Raw genomic sequence first — 27,687 nt, 5'->3', positions numbered from 1 at the left:
CCCAGTTTCTACCCTCCCGTTATATCATACGCACCCCTGCTCAGGGAGTTTGTAGACTCCACCCAGTTTCTACCCTCCCGTGATATCATATGCACCCCTGCTCAGGGAGTTTGTAGGCTCTGCCCAGTTTCTACCCTCCCGTTGTTATATCAGTGCTCTGCTCAGGTGTGATATGATCCCATAGTTCAGCTTCTGTGCTAACAGACCGGGTTAGTGGAGTTTTTGTTTGTTTGATTAATTTGTTTTTTCATTTTTTAGGATGCCGTGCTCCTCCTGACTCCTACTTTTGCTCTTGATTTCTGTTTGGGAGCATGAAGAAAAAAAATGGCTAAAGATAGGTATTCTCATATATATATTCTTTATACCTGGAAATTTCAAAGGACTTTGACAATTTCTCTAGATAACATGGGCTATTAAGCAAATCTCAGCCTTTTAGACTTATGGAAGGGGTCATGTCTGGCCCTGTTACACACATCCTAACAGCCTTGGCAGGGTACTGAAGGCACAGAAACTAAGAAAGGCCAGTTTCTTAGACAGGAGAGCTAGCACTAGCCTCTCACTGGGTTACTTATCCCCCAAACAACAGCAGGCAGCTGCACTGTGAAGTGTATCTCGGCATCAAGGAGCAGTGTGGAACGTCCATGGGGCAATGCTCCCTAGTAGTTTATATTTGCCCTAATATTCCACAATCAGCTACCATAATTATGAGGACAACTTGAATATTTAATTTGTGTCAAGCACTTTGCTAAATGCTTCACCTACAAGGTGACATTCCATTCTTACTTCCAACTGAAGGAGAACTGAAATCCAACAAGGCTGATGGCTGACTTACCCCAGATCGTGGAATAATGGTGACAATGAGCCCCAAGGCTCCCCTCTCTAGCTTCAAAACCCTAAGCTTCTATATTGAATGTCTCAAGAATAAATACCAAAACAAATCTAAAATTAATGAAGTACTAACCGTATTAGTCCCATAAGAAATGAGTTCTTGGAGGCTAGAGAGATGATCACTGGTTAGGAGCATTTGCTGTGTAATCATGGGACCAAAACTCTCGCCCCAGCATGCCTGCTATATTGTGTCCTGAATAATGCCTGTAATTCTGGCTCTGAGCGATCCAGTGCTCACTTCTAGTCTCAGTATAGCACACACATGCACGTGCGCACACAGACAAGTAAACAAAATAATAGACATGAGTGGTATGATCAATATATATTTTATACACGTATAAAATTGTCAAAGAATAGACGATCTTCAGAAAAAGAAACAAATGGCACTATTCACAGGTGAACGCGTCTCCCTTCCCCTTTGACTCTGCATATTCATCAAGAATAAATCCACAGTGAGGAATTACTCCTCATAAGCCCAGGTTCCTTCCCCCATTCGCTATTAAGTAGAGGATAATTCCCTTTTTCTTCTTAGTAAATATGTGGCCCACAGGATACGCACACTGGAATTCAAAAGGCATGTACAGCTTGCATGATGGCAAATGTCTCTGTGTGCTTGCCTCTGGGACACTCCACACACCCCTTATTTGAGAATTCAGAGGGCGTGTCCCAAATATCTGCAAAGCTTCCTTTGGTGAACTGACAGCTTCGCATGGAAAATTTCCAAGCCCTTGGCTCTGAGTGACCCCTGAAAGGTTGCACGTCTGGTGTGTATAAACACGTAAGAGGGCTTTCTTCTTCCTCGAAGAGAAGTACTGAGCCTCTGAGATCAGCATAGTAGGAGTAGTGCCTTTAGGCATGTGTTTTTTGTTCTTAATGTTTGTATTTATTCTTTGATAATTTCACACATTTATACGATATATTTTGAGCATATCCAACCACCATTACTTCCTTCCAAGTCCCCCTAGTGCTCCCAACCCATATCCCTAACAATTTCATGTCTTTCTGTTTTTGTTTTTCTAAACATGTGTTCTTGATGGATGCTATCAAGTGATATAATCAGGCAAGGCTGAGGAACACTGAGAATTACCCTCTGCCTTAGCATCTATAGGCAGACAGCCTTCCTACACAAATTGAAACACATTGATCACGACGCTAAAATAATTAATCATGATAGATTCTTTTGACTGGTTTGGTGTTTTGCTTGGTTTTTTTTTTTCAGGTTTCTCTATGTAGCCCTGGCTATCCTGGAATTCTCTTTGTAGATCAGGCTGGCCTCAAACTTAGAGATCCTCCTGCCGCTACTTCCATATAAGTCTTTCTAAGCATCTTTTTGTAGAAGTAGAGGATAAGACTTACTTAAGGTGTAAACTGTTTTCAAAGAGATCTATTAAGAAACATGAATTTCAAAAATGGACATTTTGAAAACATTTAAAATTCTAAAAAGAGACTGAATTAATTTAAATAAATTTAAATGTATTGATTAAAAATGTCCAAGAACTCTCATCTAGGATCAAAAGAATTCAAAGGCAGCGCTGAACAAGTCTCAAGTCATCATTTTGGACTTTGAAGAAGAGTTTATTCACTTGGCCGAAGAAGAGTTTATTTGCTCGGCCCAAGGAAGAGACTCCCTTCTCTGTGGTTCTTTCCTGGTATGGTACATTTCTTTGTCTTGTCTAAAATTATGTAATACTTTCACTTGGGTAAAGCAAGATTTATGGACTGAGAATTTCTTCATAAATCTGTTGATTAATTTAACAGGACATGTCCCAGTGGGACGTGAGGAGAAGGGAAATTAGATGCCTCCTTTCTTACTGGACTGTAAACTTGCCTGTCTGTGTCTTGACGACTACTCTTTGTATACAGGCCATTACCTGCAATTTGGAGCTATGAAGTGAGTTGAAGACTGGAAGGGATTTTCTTGTACTTTTTAGAGAAGTAATAAGACATAATGAAGGGACTTGGACTTCCAAGGACCTGTGTTGGGATCACAACTCCATGATTAAACTAACAGAGTGGCCATAAGGCCTCAGAATTCCACCCTGCATGGTTGTTTAAACTGACACGAATAACAAAGACCAACTCCTAACGCAGAGAATCAGGATGGTAGCGTTTGCGTCTGTGTTGGAGTGGATCTTCCTAGTGTGAAGGTTTCCCCTTCACCAGAGTCTTACAGAATAACCCCGGAGTGGAAGGCACAGTCTGTGAAAACAGGTCATAGGAAGACTGCCAGAAAAACAAACAATAAAGAGCCAAAGGTTTTTTTTTTTTTTTTTTTTTTTTTTTTGTCTCTTCATACTCTAGCATGGCCTCCTGTGGTGACCAAGGTCTGAGAAAGTTTAGGATAGATGACTGGCTGTATAATCACCCAGCATTTGGCTGTGTCACACAAGAATTTCCAGAGCCAAATTTCTTACTTTACATTATTTTGGGTTGATTCTGCCCTTTTTCACACATTAATTGTGTGTGTGTGTGTGCGCACGCGCGCGCATACACCTGCACACACACACACACACAAGCTTGTCCGCATGTGACAAACTTGGGTGTCATTGTTTAAGGGCCACCCACCTTGTTCTTTAAAACAGAGCTCTTACTCTCCTGGAACTCACTGCCTTGGCTGGGCCGGAGAGCCCAGGGATGCTCCTGTTTCTACCTCCCCGGTGCTGGATTCACAAGTGTGCACCCCATGCCCAGCTTTCTCACAGGGTTTTAGGGAACTGAACTCGGGTCCTCGTGTTTGCAAGGCAAGCACTTTACTGCTGAGCTATCACCCCAGCCCTGGAACATTAGTTTTTAAAACATCACACCTATATGAACACCACAGCAAGAGAGACAGTAGCAGAGAAAATAAGGCTTGGTTCTCAAAAGACCTGAGGTTTCAATGGTAATGTGTGAGCAAGTGATTTTAGCAGAGGACATCAAACCCATGCCAGCGGTTGTAAACCCGACCTTCCTTTTATAGATGGCGACCTCCCACCCCTTGAGCCCCTTGTTCAAGGGTGGTGCAATTCCATATGTGTGTTAAGAGGTCACCGAGGGGAGCCCTGACGAAAGGCTCTAAATACGGCAGGCTCACCTCAGCCCTTACTATTTAGAGAGGCCCCTCCTCACCTGTCCCAGTCATCATTTCTGCTGAAGTCTGTTTGTTTAGCCGGAAGTGTGGGGACACCAGTGAGAAACCAACATCACACACGTGTGGATGGAAGGGGGACAGTGATATTTTTATATTATCCAACCAACTGCCAGCTCTTAATAACCATTTCCTCATGCCATCTTAACAATGACACCGTTTTCTATCCTTGGAAACTGTTATAGCTCTATGCGTCTCACCCCAAAAGAAAGCTAAAACGGGGAGAAGAGGCGGAATTACAACACCCCAGTCAAGGCGGTGGGGAGAACTGACAGGCATTTCTGGACGCCACAGCCTAACCGTGTGTGATGGAATCTCAGACGCTTCTCATCAGGTCATGCAAACATTTCATTTTAAACATCTTTCATGGAATCACAGAATACGGTGAAAATTCTGGCAGTGCAGGAGGCACCCCTTTCCCCCGGAGCAAGCGTACCTGGGGCATCACTGAGGCTGAACGCGATGCGCACTGGCTTGTCTGCAGGTACCCTGGCTGTGCTGATCATGTGGGCGCCTGAGGCCCGGCCTTCTCCTGGGTCTTCCAGCTGTAAGGACAAGAGAGACCCATTGTCATTTTACCCAGCGCTGGTCTAGAACACCGCATAGACCCTCAGAAACTAGAAGGGAAAGTTAGTAAGTTGCCTTTTCTCATGTTGTAGATTCCTGGTCCATTTTAACTTTTTTCTGGCTTCTACAAAAATTACTTTGATAATGTCCATTTGATAATGGACATTCAGAGTGGATGAAATGTGGTTTTTAAAATCTCTATTTCATATTCTCAATATCCCTTCCCATTGATAAGTTTAATCCTAACTTTGGAAGGTCACCTATAATGTTGTTGGTTTTTTTTTTAATGGGAACAACATAGAAAAGATACCATCTTAATAGACTTCAGATAACTTCAGACTCAGTTACCTTTCTAGCTTAAAAGCCAATTTAGGGGATGAGGAGATGGCTCAGCCTGAGAAGTGCTTGCCATTCAATTAGAAGAATCAGAGGTCAATCCTCATGTAAAAAGGATGGGGCAGGGTGGTACACACTGGTGACCTCAGTAAAGAAGAGACAGAGACAAGAAGATCTCTGGGGCCCCCAGGGCAACTTGCCCAGCCTAACTGACAGCAAGCCCCAGGGACTAGTCAGAGACCGGGTCTCCTAGAACGAGGAAGACAGAGCCTGAGAAATGACTCCAAAGGTCGGCCTGTGTCTTTCACGCTTGTGCACACCCGCACACCCATGTAGACACACAACACGCAGACACACAAAGCCTAAATTAAAAACAATGTTTTGTTTGCGAAGGAGTAAAGAATCAATACAATGAAATCATTTGAAGTAAGTCCCAAACCATCTTTAACCATGTTACACTTGTTGTATGAATATTGCATTCGCAACTATCTCATGTCCTAGAAATCTACCCGACATTTATGCGTAAGGTTTCACCTCATAAGAGCAGGCTACAGCAAAACCTGTCCGTGGGGCACACAGCTGTAATTACCAGCGCCTGGGATGTGGTAGTGGGAGGATCGGCCGATCTGAGGGAATATTTACTAAATAGAGAGCTTGAAACCAGCTTGGGCTACATGAAGCTCTGTCTTTTAAATCAAAACAAAACCCAAAAACATCCTATGAGGATTTGACTCTACCTATTAAATTATCATTTCGTCAATAAACTTAGAGCTAATGAGTGAGAAACATCCTTTGCATAAGATAGCAAGAGCAAAAAAACTGTACTTAAGGGAATTCAACATAATTATACCTTGAGGAAGATATTTGATAATTTGATGTTCAGTGGGTCTAGGAAAACATGTTGTAATAAACACATAATACGGTTGTTATTTAGACGCATATATTTAACATTTCTATTTTTGGTCGTGCCTCTCTTAAACTCCCTCCTCTCCATCTCATGGAGGCAGAAAAGAAAAAAAAAACCTGCATGACATTTTAAGGAAAATGTCTCCAAAAATGGCAAAATATAAATAATGTCTTTAGCCATCCTTGGCAGGATCCTGGGAACCTCTGCTCCAGAACATTTTCTCATGGTCAGGTCTCTTACTTTTTCCCATAGCTTTTCTGTCTAAAAATAGTGTCCAGAGGGCTGAGTGCTGTTTTTACAGTTACTTAGGCGGGCAAGCTCAGGACACACATTTGTACCAGTACACTCAGATGCGCATACATTTTGAACCATCTTAGGTACCATATGGAAAGAAAACAGACTTATATTAACCACCCAGTAAAGCTTTAAAAAAAAAAAAAAACAGAGCGACCTCTGTGAGCCACTGAGAGTTCTGCTGCGCCCATTAAGTTAAGCCTATGAATAGCTCTGAGCCTCGGACGTTCTACACACCGTGGCACGTAACCATAAGTTACAAAAGGGTGGTATCCTGGATTTGCCATGATTTAACACAGGATTTCTTGCTTTTACAAAAACAACCCTCTGGCACACTGCTGTGTAGATTCCTCTGCCTGGTATCAAGTATTCGTTTAGCCACCTGCTTCTGAAGAAATAGCGCAGATAGTCTCAAACAGAACAAAGCAAACAAAGGCCCCAGAAGTTGCAGCTGAAAGGCAAAGTCTTGCTGCGGGGCATCCCACAGCACCCAGTCCACCTGAGCGTGACTTCGAGGGATAACCTAGCTCACTCCTCTTCCGGTTCACCCCTCCACACTTTCCCGCGTGAAGAAGCGCACGAGGTGGAAATCTGTCTCTGGGGCTTACTCAACAGACCTCTGCTCCGGTTTCAAGCTAGAGAGATGGAATTGATGAGCGCAGCTAAGGACCGCACGACAGAAAATAACTGTCTCCCTCTGAAAGAAGGATGCCAAAGTCCTGTGGATATTGTGATCCACACAGCATCTAAGACTTGCCTTCCCATCACACCTCCTGGGGAAAGCGGCTGCTGGTCCCTTCTCCTGGCCGCTGTAACAGAGCCTTAGTTAAGCTGCCGGTACTCGGGAGCCGGAGCCTTTAGTTGCGTCTCACACCTGCTGCCTTACCTCACTTAGTGGAGAGTCTGCACTTGTGTAATCCAGGGCCAGCCACTGCCTTGGCCAGTCGTTGCGTGTGTGGAGTCAAGACGCAGCGAGAGAGCAGTCTGCACCTGCTGCATAGCAGCCACTGACACGCTGAGGGGCAGAGACAGCTGTCCCGGCTCTACACCACTACCTGCTCAGCCCCAGACCCCAGAGTCCCAGCCCACGGGACCTCCCCGTTCCGCTTCCTTGCACAGCCCCTCTCTCCTTTCCTTGCTACTCCAACAGCCAGGATGTTGTCATGTTTCTAGAAAAAGCAAGAGCAAAAGAAAAACCCTCCTCCTGTCAGAAGCATTGATAAACAGCGAGTTGTTGAGAGTCCAAATGTTTTAATTCATTAGTCCTGGCAAACCTAAAATACAAACAGTCTTGCTTCACGAGACAGGAATGTCTTCGCGGTGACCCAATCCGTGTCTGTGTCTATTCCAGCAAACTGGCAAAGATAGTATGACTCTAGTCAGCAAAAATGTCAGCTCTGCTAGGCCCAGCCAACTTGGACAGGCCACTAGCTGACTCTTGGATCATAGCTCTGATGAGCCCATTAAGAAGGCAAGGTCTGGGGTCGAGCCGGGCCTGAGCTTGATGACTTGATCCATTCTACAAATGCAGACATTCACAAAGGGGGTCAATGGTGAACAGGGAACATGAGAATCCTTCGACCTTCTTTTTACAATTGTAAACTTGAATGTCTTGGGTATTTAAAAAATAACTGAGCCATGATGCTAAGGTTAGATAGTTAAATATGAATAATATTGGCAGAATGCAAACACAAGCCTCCAACTGAAAGAAAATACTTGCCAGATTCACATGGGGATTCAAAGTCTGCAAGGAAATCTTCATCTGAGCAATAGGAAGACAATCAAGTCTGGAAAGGGGGACAAGACTCTTGAACAGACATGTCATCAGCAGGGGTGAATGGATGACGGGTAAAGCCATGAAACATGACCCGCTTTTATGTCACTAGAGAGTCACAGGCTGAAACAATGCTGCACTGCTGTGCACCTGTCTCCGTGGCCCACATCCGCAAACAAATGGTCAAGTACCTATGGAGAAGAATGGTACTTCTTCACTTCTCCTGGGAATGCCAAGTGGGAAAGGAACTTCAGAGTGCAATCTGATCATTTCTTCCTAAGCTAAACACATTCTTACCACGCAATCCATCAATCCCAGGCTGCTGAGTGGCCTAGCATCCAGGTTCACATGACATTAGATTGGAATTATCTCGATGCACACATTCAGCCTCACAGCAATAAAAGTTGTCCATCCTTTGGGAGCTGAATGGGAGGTGAATAGTTGCTGTGTCTTGAACCTTAAATGTCCTCCAAAGGTCCATGCACTGAAGGCTTGCTCTGCTACCCACAGCACGACTGGGAGGTGGTGGAAACTTTCAAGGGCGGGGTCTCACTGAAGAATTTAGGTGGCAGAGGTGTGTGCCTTAAAGGAGATTACCAGTGTCCCAGTCCCTCCTCATCCTCTCTCTTTGTCTCCTGAATTTAGTGATCTGAGCAGTTTCTTGTATCACATCCTCCATGATAAATTGCCTCCCCACAGGCCCAAAAGCCACAGGACCATGTGAGTATGGGCTACAGCCTCTAAAACCATGAGACCAAACTAATTTTCCAGGCTTATAAGTTGACTTTCTTAGGTCCTTTGCCAAAACATAAAAGCTAATGCGACATCAGGTCTTTATTGATTGCCACCTCAGCCCTCCAGGTCCACCTCTAGGAAGCCTGATGGTGACACCGATGTTGCTGAAGTTATCCGTAGCTGCTAGCATCTGGATTCCAGTGAAACCGAGTTAGGGATGGAAAAACAGACTGAGGCAGCACCTTTCTTTTTTTTTTTTTAAATATTTATTTATTATTTATTATGTATACAATAGTCAATCTGTGTGTATGCTGAAGACCAGAAGAGGGCACCAGACCTTATTACAGATGGTTGTGAGCCACCATGTGGTTGCTGGGAATTGAACTCAGTACCTTTGGAAGAGCAGGCAATACTCTTAACCTCTGAGCCATCTCTCCAGCCCCCGGCAGCACCTTTCTTAAAGTGACAGTTCACATTAAATACATGAAAATCATCTCTTTCCATGTCCGTGGGACTAGTACCCGACAGACGCAGCAGCTCTCTGTCCCAGAGTCACAAAGATCCTGGAGGCTTCCCAGAGCACAGGCTGTCACACCGATGGCTAACATCTTCTACACATCAAAGATGTCTTCAAGACGGTGGTGGGGCAGATGTTATGGAGGTAAAGATTGTGGCAAAGGGTAATTTGGCAACAATAAGTAGGGAATAAATACAAAATGTCTAAACACTTTAAATATGCTCTGCCTGAACCTGGGAATATAAATTGAACCTTTTCCAACCATAACACCTACTAACTCTTCTGTTGTCTTATGAGTGATGGTGCATCTCTGGACTTGTTACCCAAAACACACCCAAGACAACAACAAATAGGAAACACAAGTAAGATCTATTTCCACAACTGAAGCCCAAAATAATTACATGGCACTTTAGGAATGCAAAAGAATTAAGCAAAATTCTAATATATGTGCACATGAAAATATTAACACATTAACAGTATGTGTCTGAGTGATACTAATACCCAAGAATTTTATTTTATTCTTTTCAGCAATAAGTACTTCACTGTTTGTGTTAGTCAGCTTTCCATATCCATGACAAAATACTCGAGGTAAATTAAGTTAAAGGAGGAAGGGCTTGTTTCAGCTCATGTTTCAGGGGCTTCCTTCCAATGGTAACTTGGGCCCATTGGTTGGAGTCTGTAGCAGAATCGTGTATCATTGCAGATGCATTTGATGGAGAGGGTGTTCTCCCTCATGGACAGAAGCAAAGGGAGAAAATTCCCAGCTGAGGATCAAGTCTAGAACATATGGGTCTTTGAAAACCCTCTAGACTCAAACTAGATCATTGTTATTTGGGGAGCTATATTAAGTAGAAGGGGACTTTGGGTTGGGAATAGTGTGAATGCCTTTCATTCCAGCACTTAGGAGTCAAAAGCAGGAGGATCCCTGATATGGGATTCCCCTCTGTATGCTATAAATATGTTTTATTGCCATTGGTTAATACAGAAGTTACTTTTGGCCAATGATTTAACAGAATATAATCAGGCTGGAAAAGATATATATAGAGAGAGTAGGTGGTATCAGAGAGAAGCCACGTAGCCGTCACAGGAGACAGACACCAGATGCAGGACAGAACCTTACTTGTAGGCAACAACCATGTGGCAATAGACAGATTAATAGAAATGGTTAATTTAAGATATAAGAGCTAGCCAATAAGAGACATGAGCTAATAGGCCAAGGAGTGGGCTTCATAGTAAGACCCTAGTGTGTGTGTGTGTGGAGAGAGAGAGAGAGAGAGAGAGAGAGAGAGAGAGAGAGAGAGAGAGAGGAAGTTGGAAGAGGGCATGGGAGGTGTGGTCGATCTAGGAGGAATTAAAGGAAAGAATAGGGAGGAGTATGATCAAAATATTTTAATGGAATTCTCAAAGAACATAAAATGTTTTTAAGAAAAGCTAACAATGAATTAAAGAGGGGTAAGAATACAGGAGGCAAAAGATTGTTTCACCCTATGTTCTGGGCATGACACAGCTGACATCATCGTGGTCTCCCAGGCACTGAGGTTGCCTTCGGTGACCTGCATAAGACTAGACCTGTCGGTCGTCAATCATGTGTGAATCAGGGAGGGTTCACTAGGAACCTTACACTCCCTGCTGCACTATTGGCTGTGATGGATTCTGGGGTAGGGGTGGCTATTTTATCCCTCCTGATGAGCCCACTGACTGGGCCCTGATGGTCACACAGATGGTCCTAATTAAATTTAATATATCACAAGCAAAACAAAACTACATGAATAGAGGAAAGAAACTTGAAGTGATAATGAGGGAGAGGGAGAGAAACAGAGGAGAACTGATAGTAATCAGAATGTATTATATATGTGGGTGGAATTGTCCAAGAACAAATACATTAAAGCTACTTTTAAAAAAAATTAAAGGACATACACTCACTGACTAAAGCTAAACCAAGGAATAGTAGATAAATGTTTATGATCGCTGGGACAAAGAACTAATAATGAACATGCACGTGCGTGCACACGCGCACACACACACACTCACCTATGTGAGTGTAAATCAGACACTTCACGGCTCCGTGCCCTAGTTTGCTTGATTAAGCCATCAAATTTTCTATAAAGAGTCAGAGAATGAATACACTGAATGAATAAAAAATAAAATGCTCAGCATCCTTAGCCATCAGGGAAAAGCAAATCAAAACGACTTTTGAGATTCCATCTTACGCCTGTCAGAATGGCTAAGATCAATAACACAAGTGACAGTTTATGCCAGCAAGGATGCGGAGCAAGGGGAACACTCCTCTGCAGTAGGAGTGCCAGCTGTACAGTCATAATGGTGATCAATGTGACAGTTCCTCATAAAACCGGGAATCAAACTACTTCAAGATCCAGCTATACCATCCTTTGGCATATACCCAAAGGACCTACCATAAGGATACTTGCTCAACTGTGTTCATTGAGACTTTATTCATAATAACCAGAAACTGGAAACCACCTAGACGTCCCTCAACAGAAGAATGGATAAAGTAAATGTACATTTACACAATGGAGTATTACTCAGTTGTTAAAAAAAAAATGGCATCTTAAAATTTGCAGGCAAATGGATGGAACTAGGAAAGAAATCATCCTGGGTGGGGTAAGTCAGGCCCAGAAAGAGAAATATGGTATGCACTCCCTTATAAGTAGATGGCTCGGCAGTTAAGAACACTGGAGGACCTAAGTTTGGCTTCCAGCACCCACATGGCAGCTCACAACTCCAGTGTCAGGGTATAAGAGAACTTCTTCTAGCCTCCACAGGCTCCAGACTCGTATCACGGCACACTTGATGTATGTGCAAGCAAAAACACCTGTGCACATAAAATAAATAAATAAATTCAGATGAGAATGTGCCCAGCTATAGTAAAGATGTAGAAAGAAGCATATTAAAAGACATAGTTGTGGGCTGGAGAGATGTCTCAGAGGTTAAGAGCACTGGCTACACTTCCAGAGGTCCTGGGCTCAATTCTCAGCAACCACATGGTGACTCACAACCATCTGTAGTGAGATATGGTGCCCTCTTCTAGCCTACATGCAGACAAAACACTGTATACATAATAAATAAATAATCTTAAAAAATACACGGTTGTATATGAGAAACTGTAGGTTTTTTTATTAAACAGATTTTTTAAAAATGTAAAAAAGAAGTAGGTGGTGGATAATTACAAACTTTCAAAAAATATAAGAAGCATAGCAACCTTACATTTGGATTTTAGATAAAAAATTAAAAACGAGTTGAAGAAATAAGATGATCGAGGAAGGTAGACGTTTGAAGTGCCTGGATAATGAATTAACCATAAAATCAATGATTCTAGGAATTATTGTTTTCAATGTTGTTGCTTGACATAATAGTATTCTTTGGTTATGTTTTAAAAGGGGTGCTGTTGCCTTTTGGGGTACACACTGGAATATTTAGAGATGATTAGAAATTTAGACTATCTTTAGGATAGCATTTAGAAAACTATATCTATATTGCAATAAAAAACAAAATGTAAGACTTAGTTACACTATTTCTTCTAAGTTATATTATTGGGAAACATGTGGATATTGGATTATATAAGATAAATATGATTTTCTTATTACCTAAAACCATTAGAGGAAATTTCATTTTCTCTCCAAGAGCTCAATGTCTAAGCTGTTGTCAGAATAGGAACACAAATGTCAACTTTACTCAATGACAACTGAAAAACTCGGAGAGAATAAATCCTTTCTTTGAATCTTTTAGATAAACCATTTTTAAAAAACAAAGACAAAACATCACTTTATTCCAGTTGGCAAAGCTCTGGTTTTTCTAATGTGGGCTTTGTGGCTAGTTTTTCATAGACCAAGAGCCTGAGATGAAATTTTGCTCCACTATCTGTTTTGGTGTGGCCCAGCACCTAGAAATGTTTTTGTTTTTGTTGTTGTTTGTTTGTTTTTCACTTTTAATAAAATTTGTGACATTTGAAAATTGTAAGAAATACTAACTTTATTGTCTAAAATGCAGTTTTCCTGGCATTCTATTAAACAATGTATTTACTATTTTTCCAAATAAAATGTTATTGGATTCCTTCCGGTTTGTCTATTGTCTGTGTCTACTCAGTTTAGGTCAGGAATGAGCAATTATGATCAAGGTTGTGTGGCTTGCAAAAGTTACCCAAAGTCATTCTCCAACTCCTCTTTTCCTCTTTTGCTGAAAATGGATTCTTTTCTCATACAATCTATTCTGATTCTAGTTTTCCCTCTCTCTATTCCTCCCAGATCCCTCCCTCACCTTCTCTCCCCTCCAGATCCATTTCCTTTCTGTCTCTCATTAGAAAAGAACAGGCTTCTAAGAGATAGCAACCAAACATAACAAAATTAAATATAATAAGATGATGCAAAAATTATCATATTGAAGTTGGACGTGGTGACCCAACAGGAGGAAAAGAGTCCCGAGATCAGTCACAAGCCCGAGACCCACTTCTTCTCACACTCAGGAGTCCCACAAAAATACTAAGCTAATAGCTGTGCTATATATGCAGAGGACCTGGTGTTGACCCATAAACGCCCTGTGCTTACTGCTTCAGCCTCTTGTAGGTCATACGTACCTTGCTTAGTTGATTCAGAGGGCCTTGTTCTCCTGTGTCCTCCATCCCTTCTAACTCTTACACTCTTTCTGCCTCCTCTTCTGCGGGATTTCCTGAGCTCTGATGGGAGGGATTTGATGGAGACCTCCAATGTAGCCTTTCTCTTCACAAAAATGTCTGACCATGGCTTCTTTATTTGTTTCCATCTGCTGCTGGAAGCCTCTCAGATGATTGCTGGATCTAAGGCACTGATCTATGGGTATTATCGTATCGATTTTGTTGTTGTTGTGTAGACCCATAGTGTTTGGCTTTACCCTTGGTCTCTGGGTTATCTAATCTCTGGTTCTTGGTTACCCAAGCAATGCCAGGTATGGTTCCTTCCTGTGGAGTGGGCCTTATGTCAAATCGGACTTTGGCTGGCTATTCCCACAAGTTCTGTGCCACCATGCCGTAGCATATTTTGCAGGCAGGACAGACTGTAGGTCAGAGGATCTGTGGCTGGGTTGGTGTCCACATTTCTCTTTCAGGAGCCTGAAGAGAGCCTTCCTGAGCCAAAGAGACTGGAAGATAGGAGTGAAGGTTACCACGTAGGCACCAGCTCAGATTCTCCATGTTCAACGAGTAGGTGTTGTCCTCAGAAGTAGGGCCCCACTGTCAGTTTGGGTAGAGCAACCCCTTGTCTTAGCAGCAGCCAGAGTTGTTTGGGGATTTCCTTGGGTCCCCCTTGGCTAAGAATGCAACAACAGTCACGCCACTGGAAGCCTCACCTGACTACAAAGGTTGACACTCAGGATCCCCCATTATTAGGAGTACCCATTAGGATCACGTCTATAGGTTCCAGGGAGTTTCTACTGCACTAGGTCTCCACAACACCCCTAAGTGCCCCCCCGATTCAAGCTGAATTTACTTATTTATTTTATGTACGTGGTGTTTTGTTTGCACATACATCAAGTGTGCCATGGTACGAGTCTGGAGCCTGTGGAGGCTAGAAGAAGTTCTCTTATACCCTGACACTGGAGTTGTGAGCTGCCATGTGGGTGCTGGGAGACAAACTTAGGTCCTCCAGTGTTCTTAACTGCTGAACCATCACTCCAGGTCCCTGAATTTCCTTTACAAGACTACTTCACAGGAAGTAATCACAATTCATGTCTCCACTTTTGATCTAGATTCCAATTCTGATGGTAACGTGTATTCAGCACAAGGGTAAGACTACACAGAGCTCCTAAAAATCAAGTCTATTATTTAAATACAAACAAGATAATACATTTAAAACACAGCTCAACTGAACACAGTGCATTTTTGAAATGAAACAAATGTACAGAGCATGAACACGGGACATGCAGAAATGCAGGTTCCCTGGATTCCTCCTGCCAACACTGCATCGCAGGTGAGCACTGGGCCCTTGTGGGGTTTCCTTTCTATGGCTTTTACAGCCTGTAGTTGCCTGGTTCCTGTGACATCATTGGCAGAACAACACACCATGCAGACAGCGATGAGCATCTGCCGTCCATGAAAGCTGTTCATGCTCTCTGCTAACCAATGAAAACAGGCCTCTTAGAATCAAGCCTTAATCCGCTATATTCCCTGGGCCTTATTTTAAGGTCTTATTGTTACTTCGAATTATTAATGAAATTCTTTCAACTGTTCCTTAAAACTTCAAATTGACTGAATCTAGGAACTCCAGTTTCCAAATCTAGAGTTTGTCAAGTTGACAACCAAGATGAATGGTTATAAGAGCCTGCTGTTTTTGTATGGAAAACCTTCTATTTCCAGAAGGAATTAAGACAAAAACAAACAAACAAACAAAAACCAAACCTCCCAAGTGAATGATGGCAAGAAAAAAAAAAGAGTAGATCTGAGTGACCCATTTCTCCATTTCTGAATTATTGCTAACCAAGTTAACGTGACCTTACCTTCCATAGAGCACAGTTGGGCTCAGAAACCTGGGAAACTTAAGAACCTACTAGTTCTACAAGCAGATTTTATACAAGTTGATATAAAAATGATATAAACTGACTTTCTTCACCTTTGGGACAGCTCTAGTGTAGGCCGACTCCATTTCCAGTTGGAGTTCCCCCGTGACATGGCTGCTACCTGCCTGCATGTACCTCCAGATCTATAAGCCCAAAGGGAAGAGAAGAATTCTTGTCCTGAGCCTTTGAACCAAGCCTGAACGCCACGGTCTTCACTGTAGTTAAGAGGGGGAGTACTGTATCACATGAGACCTGTAATGGGTCCACAGGTGACCTTGAGTATGGAGAGACTTATTTTCTCACCTCATCTTGAAGGAATGTATGTTAGGAAGGAAGGAGGAATAAAAGAAGAGGGGAAGAAGGGAGCAGAAAGGGAGGAAAAGAGGGAGGGAGGGAGGGAGGGAGGGAGGGAGGGAGGGAGGGAGGGAGGGAGGGAGGGAGGGAGGGAGGGACAGAAGATGGATGGAAGAGGAAAGTGGGTGAAGAAAAGGAAATTCAAAGGTTCTAAGCTAATACCTTCACGGATAGAATGTGTTGGACTCATGAAGTACCTTGGCTTCAAGATAAGGATGAGACACTGCATGCAGGAGGCAGACACCAAGGGGCAGATATTCAGCTATCTGCACTAATTCGTGTGGTATTTAATGTGCCAGGCTGCCCTTTAACATTCTTGTTTTATAAAGGAACAGAGAGTTAGAAAGTCTCAAATATTTGCTCAATGTTCCATGACTCAGGAATTACATTCAGTTTCTTGCCAAAAATAAATCTTTTCAACAACGCACCAAAATTTTCTTCACCTTTGAAGATGCTTTCCTATTGCTCCTTGAGAAGTTCTTTCTTTTGTCTTTAAATATTTTTATTAATTCTTTGAAATTTTCATACAATGTATTTAATGATAGTCACTCTCACTCCTCCTCCCAGTTCCTCCCAAATCTACCGCCCACCTTCCCACAGCCTCCGAACTTCATGTCCCTTTTTAAAAATAATGAAGGGAGTCCAGTTTGTACTGCCCATATGCTCTTTGGTGTGGGGCCATCCACTGGACATGGCTGGCCTCTCAGGGGCCACACCCTTAAAGAAAACTGACTCGCCTTCCCCAGAAGCCATCAACTGCTAACACCTTCTTGGCGAGTGGCAGAGGCTTGTGAGCCCCTCTCTCCTCCACACTGGAATACTGACCATCTTGATCAGGTACAAGTCTTGGGAAGTCTGCTGGGAGTTCATGAGCTCACTGGTCCTTTCACGTCCACAAAACACTGCTGTGGCCAGATCCTCTAGGACCTTCAAGGTAAGCAGCTACTTCTCAATAGAGGAAGAATACAAAGGGGCTTGCTTATTTTACCGATCAAATACTGTGGATACAAATCTGACAGCTTCCTCCAGTGAACTGAATCATGAGTTATGCCTTGTGCAAGAATTTACTACGACATCCCTATAGACCAGTGGTTCTCAGCCTTCCTAATGTTGTAATCCTTTCATACAGTTCCTCATGTGGTATTGACCTCAATGATAAAAATATTTTCGTTGCTATTTCATAACTATAACTTTTCTACTGTAAATATCTGATATACAACCCCAGAGGGGTAATAACCCACAGGTTGAGAACCACTACTATAGATTGCATTAGAACTAGAGAGAATCTCAGTCAAATGCCTTCTTCAGGAAACTGTACAAAGGAGAACAAAAGGACAGTGCTGAGAACTCAGTGTCCATACTTGGAGGGATACTTCCAGTAGCAGCCTGGTCCTCATCAATTTTACTTTCTAGACATGTACACATACCACCAAACATGACCTTTGAGAGCAAACTACAACCCTGAAAAGGAAAGGATGTATAACATTTAAATGTTTACAGAGGTTTCTGTCCTGCCTGGTCCCACAGCCATTCAGTCCCAAAGAAACACACAGAGGACTACATTAATTATAAACTAGTTGGCCTACTGGCTCAGGCTTTCTTATTAACTAATTCTTACAGTAACCCATAATTCTTGTCTATGTCAGCCAAATGGCTTGGTATCTTTATCAGTGAGGCATTCTCATCTTGCTTCCTCTGTGTCTGGGTGACAACTACAGGCTGAATCTTTCCTCTTCCTAGAAGTCTCCTGTTCTGGTTACCCCACCTCTACTTCCTGCTTTGCTACTGGCCAACCAGTATTTTATTAAACCAATACAACTGACAAATATTTACAAGGGTACAAGATCATTGCCCCACAGCATTTAAATTTTGAAAGGAAGACAGGAAATTTTTCTAATATCATTGAAACTGGGGTTTCCTTTTCTTTACCTCTCTACATAAAATCTTCAGCTAAATCTCACTAATTCTTTTTTTGGAAAGGCTATACATGTAACATAACACCAAACCTGTAGATTTTCCAAACCCCAGCTTTGAGCCTCTTTTGGTTTACCTTTGCTGTGTTGGCAGAAATGGGGTTGCTAGAAGTAACTTGTGGTAGTGAACTAAGGAAAAGTCGTGTATGTTTGCTGTCCATACGTTTTTGCATTTGTCTCAATAGAGTGTCCAGAGCATGTTATTGGGCTTTCCCATTTAGAAATGGTACCTAGGATTAGCTCCATCACTATCCCAAGAGAAAAAACTTCTGATACTAAGAGTCATAGTTTATACTGATTGTCAATTTGAAAGGATCTAGGCTCACCATGAGGAAAATCTCTGGGCACATATGTGAAGGTTTTTACATCAGTTTAATTGACGTGGGAAGATACATCCCAAATTCCAATGGGACCATAAGCAGGAGAAAGTGGGCTGAGCACAACAGCATTCATCATCGTCACCTGACTCAGATGCCATGTAGCCAGCCAGTATTCTGCTCCTACCACCAGGGCTTCCCTATCTACCACCATATCTTCCCTATGATGGTGCAATGAGCCTCTTGAACTGTGAGACAAAATAAAACCTTCTCTCCTAAATTACTTCTTGTCAGATATTTGGCCAAAGCAATAACAACAACAACAACAACAAAGGAAATAATACTGAGTGGAGATGTCTCAGGCTCCACCCCTCCCCACAATGGAGTCACTGCCCCTCTTTTCACTGTCCTCAAACACCCCAGCTTTGATGTCAACACTGTGGTTTTGAGGATCAAGTCCCTCACTGCTGTCACTTTCTCTGTGCGGTCGGTCACCCAGCCTTGTCCTCTGAGTCCTCTGTTCAATGTCACGCTAAAGCACTTAGAACATTGGATGTCTGTGACTTGCAGGTTTACCTCCCAGCCTTCAGACAGTGTAGACACCACTCGTGCATAGTGTGGCAAAGATGGACGACATAGAGAACTGTAGTGACCAACCGGATGAGAAGCCGCTGACAGGGCAATGAGATTTCCGGGTCATGATGGCGCACTCCTAATGATATCAAAGTCAAGCATATTGGTTTGATCGCCAGTTCAAATATCCTCAATGTCTTCAGGAATAAGGTCAAATGTAAAACCACACAGAGGGCATGGTGAGGAATGAATGCCTTAGCTATTCACTACTGAGCACAAAAGCCGTTAACATCCAATCTGGAGAAGACCAATGTCGTGTGTGACGTCACGCCGTTCTATCTCTCTTGCGTCTCGGTTTTGTCTCTTACTCATTAGCTGTGCTGCCTAGCATCTCTCAGCCTTGTTTTCTTTTTAGAAAGACAGATATAAAAGGGATAGTTTACAACGTTTCTTGTAATTCTAACTTTGCTAATTTTAGGAGACAAAGCTGGCCCTTAATTGAAAATATAATTACTCCCAGAAATCTCTCCCTCACTTTGATTCAGGAAAAAAAAAAAAAGAGTGAACTGGTTTGTAATAAACTAAAAATACATTTTACAGCAGCCATCAAGAAAAGCACAGAATGGAGCTAATCCCTTCTTTCCCGGCTGAAGCCGACCTCCAGTTTCACTGCCAAGCCCACTTAGTCATCAAATATCTGGTACCCAAGCAGTACCCGTTCAGTCCCTGATTATACCGTGAAACCCGAGAGCATCCCAAAAACTGACAAGGAAGTGATGGTGTTTTGTTCATCAAAACACTTTTCAAATGAAGCCATCACATCCTAAAATAGTGTAGTAGAATCATCCATCAGGACATCTTCCTGGAGGCGGGGCGTCGAGAACTGTGCAGTTACAAAAATGACTGAGCGCAGAAGCCTAACAAGACACCTGTCAATCCGCCTTTTTTTAGCCCTGCTCCTTTCCATTCATACGAGTTGTCTGACACAAACACATTTTGCTGACGGTTCCGTGTGTGCTTGAGCAATGACACCATTCGAATGAAAATGGAGTTTCGGATATTCCCATCCACTTCTTAAAAGGACATTTTAAGAATTACAGTGTTAACCACAAATGAACGGCCGCCTGGCCTTTCAAACGAAACATGGAAATAGCATGTTAAGCCCGTCTGTAGAGGACCAGGTCCCTACTGCCGCTGCAGCTAAATGGGGCTGAGGATTTCCTAGAAGAGACCAGGAATAGGATCTGACATTTTCCTGGAACAGAAAAATCCAGGGAAAGTCAGGAGATTATCTCCTTTAGGGATAGAAGGATCTCAGATCTTACGATTTATATGAGTATTCGTCATGTTGAGTAGGAGAAACACACCTGTGACAAGGACGGGTTTTGTACAAGATGAGCAAGACCACAGCTCAAAATCAAAGAGGCACTTTTGCAGGCTGCCAGATTAACCCAAACAATTTCAATTAAAAAATCTGTACTGTTCTCTATGGTCTCCGTTCCAAGAAAAGGAAGGTTATTTATGTATCAGGAAATCATCCCTCCTGGACGAACTATAGCCAGTTCACACTAATGATAGCCAATTCACAGCCTGTACGGTAAAAATCAGTTACATATTCAAATTGTTCAAAGTGCTTTCTGCAGAGCCCAATTAGCACGATTTTAGACTCGTCTTTCCAAATTTGGATTCTGGAACTTGGGATGAATAAGAACGGTACTCCCTCACAAGAGAAAGTAAACACTGACGGATCAGATTCCCTTTGTAACTTAGAAAAGACGAGTTCAAGACAATTGTATTGTCCGTTTTAAAAATAACTCCTGTAAGGCTATATTAGAGCAAAGGACAGTAACGATTCTTCAGCCTAAGTCCTCCCACGTGTATCTACAGGAGTGGTGGGAAGAACTGAGCCAAGCGATTAGAATAGAACGATTAGATCTCAACCTGTCTCATCATCCCTTCATCGAACACTTGAAGACTCACCTCTCACCTATACTTTGTACATATTTACTTATAAGTTTTCTCCCATATTTTGATACTCAAGTCTCAGTGATATTTTCCTCTCTTAACTCAATGACTTAAGGAGCAAGAATCACATGGTGCTGGAGAGATAGTGCCGAGGTTCAAAACATTTGCTGTTCTTGCAAAGGACGAGGGATCAGTGGCCAGCACCTACATGGTAACTCGCAACTGCTTGTTACTCCAGTTCTGGGGAACCTGACACCCCTTCTGGACTCCGTGGACATTTGCAAGCACATGGTGTACACACATACACTCAGGCAAACACAGATAGACAGTAAATAAATAAGTCATTTTCTCTAAATAGAATAATGTAACCATTAAGTAGCAGAGTGATGATATCATAAGAGTTATTCTAACACACTATAGTGATGTAATAAATTACATAATAATCACAAGTTACATATGACCACTGTTCTTTTTGTGCGTGGAATATAAAAAAGCATTCAAATATGATGTTCAGGAAAATCATCATTATTGACGAGAGCCATGGGATATCCATGAGTAAACTATGCAGAAAGTCTCCAGGCACAGCCCAAGCCTTCCTCTCCTGCCACACTGAACTACCCATGATCCTTCTCGTTCTCACACTATTCAGCCCTCAGTTTCTAGGTAGCCATTTATAGAATGTATAAGTGCTATACACTACTTTAAAGGCTTCCAATACTAGTTTATTGAATTCTTACAACAATGCTGTAAATAGGAACATCTTTCTGGGCAGTGACACATGGTCTCACTTCTGGGGGGGATCCCCCACTTATATGGTGCTCTGATGTGGTCATCTCAAAAATCTTAACAAGGGTATCCCCATTCCCATTTTATTCCAGTGTGAGCCGAAGACTCTAAAAATGATGGAACTGGTCCTCTCCAGGTTAAAGACCTCAGCATTTTACAGTTGGGGATACGAAGGAAAAGAGAAACTAAGCAACTGCCTGAAGAATGGCCACTATCAGGTCCAGGTTGCACCCCCACGTGACCCCAACTTTGACCACAGCACATAGGGGAGACAACGGGAGCCATCAAGGCTCAGGTCCTTAGCAGTTCTGTGGGAGATTTCCTTCCGTCCCAGTCATTCAGTGCTTCCCAGAGGGGCAGAACTGGGGTGGATAAAGAAAAGGACACACCTTCATAAACAAGTCCGATTTCAAAAAAGAACTGCTTAGCTAGATGAAAGGTGAGAGGGTTTTAAATGGCCATGGCAGGGGCTTAGCTATTTGAATGACGAGCTAAACAGGATACCTTTGGGGCTATTTCAGACTCTGATTCTCAAATTAGAGCTTTTAGGAGTGGGATCTGGAGCCCTACATGGGGAAGAGGTCAAGGCTGAGCGGATCACATCAAAGAACCTTTTATAGACCTGCAAGCAGCCCAACCATCCCACTGTCCAATGGGAAAACATAAATCAAAGACTTGCATCAGCTGAGCATCAAATACGAAAGAAAAGAGGGTTCTGAATCAAGGGCCAAGTCCCCTGTGGAGAGCGGCATCCGGCCTCAGAGCAGCGCCTGGTCCAGCCCTTTCTGTCTCACGCCATATCTAATGTAACTGTGGGTGTCTCGCGCTGACGAAAATCGACCGCTAGAGGAATGGGATGTGGACATGTATGAACCCAGGTCCTGATCCACCCATCGAAACAGGAAGCTAGTAAGATCATCACGATGTGTTGTCAATTGCTTTCTGTCTTCACTGGTTTGGTTTGGTTCTGGTTTTTAAGACAAAGTTTCTACTATGTATCTCTGGCTGACCTGGAACTCACAGCGATTCACCAGCCTCTGCTTCCCAAGTGCTGGCATTAAAGGTGTATGTCAACCACCCCCGCCCCACCCCCGCTGCCCTTTCATAAACAAACAAATCTCTCACCTCATTCATTGTGTCATAGCTTCCAAAGGTCAGTGAAACCACTCACCATGGTCCAAGGAGAACCAAAGAAATCCACTGTTCTGAACCCAACACACTCCATTGCCATACACCCTGCCCAGCACAGACCAGAACTAAATGAGAAATGCTAAACAGACCTAGAAAGCAGTAGTAGGGGAGCACTATGTGAAAACGAGAGATTTTAAAGACGCTCAAGAGTCTCCCACAACATGCACGTCCTTTGTTTGAATTAAGTGAGGCAAATACAAACCCAACCCTGCTTACACTAGTATGATTTTCCAAAAAGCCCACAAGGGCCTCCTTGTGTATTAATATTCAACCAATTAATAATCTAAGCCAACCATTGTCTCCTTCTAAGGTCTCCCAAGATACCACTCCGTTCACAGAATCCAAGGATCGGGGGAGAAAAGAGCCTTTCCTGACTTGAAATACATTCTGCATTCATTACTTACAAGACAGTCTGACGTGGCATCCCCTCGACAGCATCCTTGTTTCACGTGCAAACAGAAGTTCTAACACAGAGTGGGAAGCAGCAGTATGGAAGCCCTAGTTGGCAGCAGAGGCACTTAGAGAAAAGGTTGTCTCCTCGGGGTTTGTGAAGGCTGAAGTCACCTTCAACAATACAAAGTCAAAAGGGAGTTCAAATTGGACAAGGCTTTTTGCTGTTCCTCGCCTGGTCCTTGGGTGTTGGGGGGGGGTGCTGAAGACCTCACTGTATGTAATAGTACCCCCTTGCTCTTCAAGGAAGTTCCTGGACAGAGAGATGTAGTTGTGAACATGTTCAGGGATGTCCAGAAATCATTGTATCTATCTACTGCCCTACTGACAAGAGCTAATGGGGGGGGGGGGCAGTAGGTGCCAAAGCCAGACTTATGCTGTTTGTTTGTTTCGGGACTGGTATGTGACTTTTCTCACCACCGTGACATCATAGTGACACAAAAGCAACATCAGAGCTGGACACAGTGGCGCACGCCTTTAACCCAGCACAGGAGGCAGAGGCAGGCGGATCTCTGTGAGTTCAAGGCCAGCCTGGTCTAAAGAGAGAGTTCTAGGTGGCCAGCCAAGGCTACATACATAGTAAGACCCTGCTCACTAAATAGATAGATAGATAGATAGATAGATAGATAGATAGATAGATAGATAGATAGATAAGGAAAAAAAGAGGCAACTTAAGGAAGGAAGGCTTGGCTTTACCTCACAGTTCAAGGGTATGCCCATCAATCATGGCAGAGAAGGTGTAAGTAGCTCTAGCTGTGGTTGCAAGAGGATAAGGTGGCAGCAGGTCACACTGCGTTCCTGCTTGTCCCTTTTAATCCAGTCCACACTCCAGCCTGTGGGACAGCACTGTCAGCATCTCTGGGGTGATCCCTACAGATGTGCCTAGAGGTGTGTCTCCCAGGTGATTCTGAATCCAGTCAACTTGACAAAGGAGAATAATCCTCACAACAAGCTTCACAAATTTTACTACGTGCCCCAATGCTGAGATACCATACAACGAGCCAACATGTGATATTTTGAACACATTCAGGCAATAAAAGTTTGCTTTGAGTCAGGGGGCAAAGCTAGCCACTCGCTGAGCAAAATTAACCATAGAGGTTTTGGAGGACTGAAGACAGATAGGAGACAGGAAGTAGTAAGGTGGGCCTGTGAGAGGATCTCAGCTTTTTTGGATCCGGGAACGGGAGAGATGAGAGGTCACTGGTCACTTCTGTTCCACTTCTCTGATCATTCAGGTTCTTACCCCGATACCTGACTCTTGATTTTTTTTATTGATAAAGAATAATTAGATAAACATGTCAGCTTGTTGTAGGATGTCTCAGTATTGGGGCAACCTTGAACCTGAGTCTGGAAGAACCTAAGGAGAGCGAAGGGATTTTATTCAAGTGTCTCAGCAGTGAGTTGTCCCTTCTTAAGTCTTCTACTTTCTGCCTGCCCATGAGGGGGGGTTGCCAGCACTGGAAGACCTGAACAAATGGAACTAGGACACAGTGAAGGTCAGAGAAAAACAACACAAAAGGAGGCCCAGCAGTGGAGAGAGGGATGGGGGATGGGGAGGTCCAGCAGTCAGATAGAGGGGCGGTGGAAGGGGAGGCCCTGAAGTCAGAGAAAGGGTGGGGATGGTAGGAGGCCCAGCAGTCAGAGAGAGGGTGGGGATGGGAGGAGGGGGCCCAGCAGTCAGAGAGAGGGGGGGGATGGGAGGAGGGGGCCCAGCAGTCAGAGAGAGGGGGGGGATGGGAGGAGGGGGCCCAGCAGTCAGAGAGAGGGTGGGGATGGGAGGGAGAGGCCCAGCAGTCAGAGAGAGGGTGGGGATGGGAGGGGGGGGCCCAGGAGGCAGGGAGGGGGGGGGGGGAGGGTGGGGGGGGGCCAGGGGTGAGAGAGAGGGGGGGGAGGGGAGGGAGGGGCCCAGCAGTCAGAGAGAGGGTGGGGATGGGAGGAGGGGGCCCAGCAGTCAGAGAGAGGGTGGGGATGGGAGGGGAAGGCCCAGCAGTCAGAGAGAGGGATGGGTGTGGGAGGAGGGGGCCCAGAAGTCAGAGAGAGGGGTGGGGGTGGAGGGGGAGACCCAGCAGTCTGAGAGAAGGGTGGGGGTGGGAAGAGGAGGCCCAGCTGTCAGAGAGAGGCCTGGGGTGGGAGAAGGCCCAGCAGTCAGAGAGAGGGGCTGGGGAGGGGGCCACAATCAGTCGGAGTGTTCAGATTCACACAGAACAACAGAAACAGAGACAGAGGAGAATGCTTAGAGGAGAACAATGAAGAAGTCCAAACTCAGGTCTAAGAACATCCCAAGGCTAAAAAAAACAAATTATAAACTCCCAGCTCACATTGCATGAAATGAGTTAAAAGAAAGGAAGGCAATACTGTGACCCCAAAATAGTGGTGGAAAATACCTAATGGAATAAATATCTTAAAGCAAAAGAGAAAATATAACTAGGTACAAATTACAAAGGGAAACAACTTTGGAGGGAAAATGACCGCAGGCCAGAAATCCTAGATTCAAATCACCTGCCATATACATCATGAGAGAGGTTCTGAAGCACAGAAGAAAACAAAGAGAGGAAACATAAAGGAGGGAGATGATGAGCAACTGACAGATGAGAGAGAAGGAGAGAGAGAGAGAGAGAGAGAGAGAGAGAGAGAGAGAGAGAATGTGTGTGTGTATGTACAGAATCGATAGTGCCATTAAGATGATTAGGAAGAAAGATTATATGGAGACTCACAATTGTAGGGAGAGAGACACGTGGGTTGCACATAGAAATAGATCCATACATACCTTCATAACATTGCACATGGATAATGACGCACCACCTAGGGATGCGCATAAAATATTAGTGAGCTAATGCTAATTTTCTCACAAAACCTCTATGAGGATGAAACCAGAAGTAACCGCATGCACCGAGGAGGAAACCAATGTACAAAGCATTTAATTGGCTGACCCGTGAACACAGAATCAGGGCATCCAGAGCCAGGATGCAAATCCAGATCATCTGGCTTTAAAACAGCGACCTTGGGGGTATTCTTCATTCTCAAATAGGAACTCTTAAAAGACAAATGTCGGACATGAAGAGACTGGAGGGAAAGGGGTACATTTGTGTGTGAGCTCGAGAGTATGGAGGCCAAAAGTTGATGCCAAGTTCCTCAATCACTCTTAATTTTTAAATGTTTTTACATTTATTCACGTATTTTGTGGTGTGTGTGTGTGTGTGTGTGGTGTGTCAAGTGTGTGTATGTTTGTGCATGAGCCTGTGATAGTCACAGAACAACTCCTGAGGGTCAGTTCTCTCCTTCTACCGTTGGGCTCCAGGGACTGAACTCATGGTCAGGAAGCACTTCACCCACTGGCCCTTAAGAATTTTTTTAATACAATTTATTCACTGTGTGTCTTAGTTAGGGTTCCTAATGCTGTGAAGACACACCATGACTATGGCAATCTTATATGGGAAACATTTAATAGAGTTGGTGGATTACAGTTCAGAGGTTCAGTCCATTCTCATCATGGCAGGGAGCATGGAGCGTGCAGGCAGACAAGGTGCTGGAGAAGTAGCTGAGAGTTCTACTTCTTACAGGCAACAGGAAGTCAAATGACACACTGGGAGTATAGGAAACCTCAAAGCCCTCCTCCACAGTGACACGCATCCTCTAACAAGGCCATACCCACTTCAGCAAAGTCACACCTCCTAATAGTATCGCTCCCTATGAGATTATAAGGCAATTACATTCAAACTACTACAGTGTGTGTGCATATATGTTTGAGTGGAGATGTCCATGCCACGGCATTCATGTAAAGGGAGAGGATGGCTTATGGAAGTCAGTTCTCTCCTAGCATTTGGGTCTCAGGGACTGAAATCAGGTCATCTGGTTGGTCAACCAGCACCACTGAGCTATCTCACAGCCCTACACACACACACACACACACACACACACACACACACATTTTTTGTAGACAAGGTATCTCGGTTAACTTGGAGCTCACCAGTTCATCTAGGCTGACCGGTCCAGAACCCTAGGGATCTTTCCGTTTCCACTGCAGTGGGTTACAGACACACACCACTGCACTCGGTTCTTAAAGTGGGTGCTAAGGATCTGAACTCCGGTCTTTGTGCTTGTTGGACTTCTGCCTAGCTCCTGTAGTGTGATTTGAAATTATGTATGGTGATGCCTGCAGCAATATTCTTTGAGGGTAGAACTGCTCTGGTTATCATGGCGAGGGGCTATCTGTTGTGAGTCCGTATGAACTTTAGGACTAGTTGTTTTAGCGTGGTGAAAAATATCATGGGAGCTTTATATGGAGATTACATTGAACTTGTATATTGTTCTGAATATTAATTATGATAATCTATAAGCAGAAGCGGTCTCTCTACCTTCAAGTACTTCTTCAGTTTTCTCCTCCATTATT

The 27,687-nt window shown here is 43.6% G+C and overlaps 1 protein-coding gene across 1 annotated transcript in view; it reads right to left on the bottom strand.

Annotated features, from left to right (window-relative positions):
• Map3k7cl (MAP3K7 C-terminal like) overlaps positions 1-7,260 on the bottom strand; it is a 39,611-nt gene extending 32,351 nt beyond the window's left edge. The window contains exons 1-2 of the mRNA XM_050138622.1: positions 7,006-7,260; positions 4,452-4,560 (exon numbers count right to left, since the gene is read on the bottom strand). Coding sequence (XP_049994579.1) covers positions 4,452-4,521 — 70 coding nt within the window. The 5' untranslated portion in view covers positions 4,522-4,560; positions 7,006-7,260. The remainder of the gene's footprint in view (positions 1-4,451; positions 4,561-7,005) is intronic.
• Positions 7,261-27,687: the final 20,427 nt, after the last annotated feature.

This window comes from Alexandromys fortis, unplaced genomic scaffold (assembly GCF_014885135.2).
Source record: "Alexandromys fortis isolate MF-2015 unplaced genomic scaffold, M_Fortis_MF-2015_v1.1 scaffold_11, whole genome shotgun sequence".
In the NCBI taxonomy this organism is placed as follows: Eukaryota; Metazoa; Chordata; class Mammalia; order Rodentia; family Cricetidae; genus Alexandromys; species Alexandromys fortis.
The sequence above is the reverse complement of the archived record's forward strand: the minus strand, read 5'-3'. Positions and strand labels throughout refer to the sequence as shown.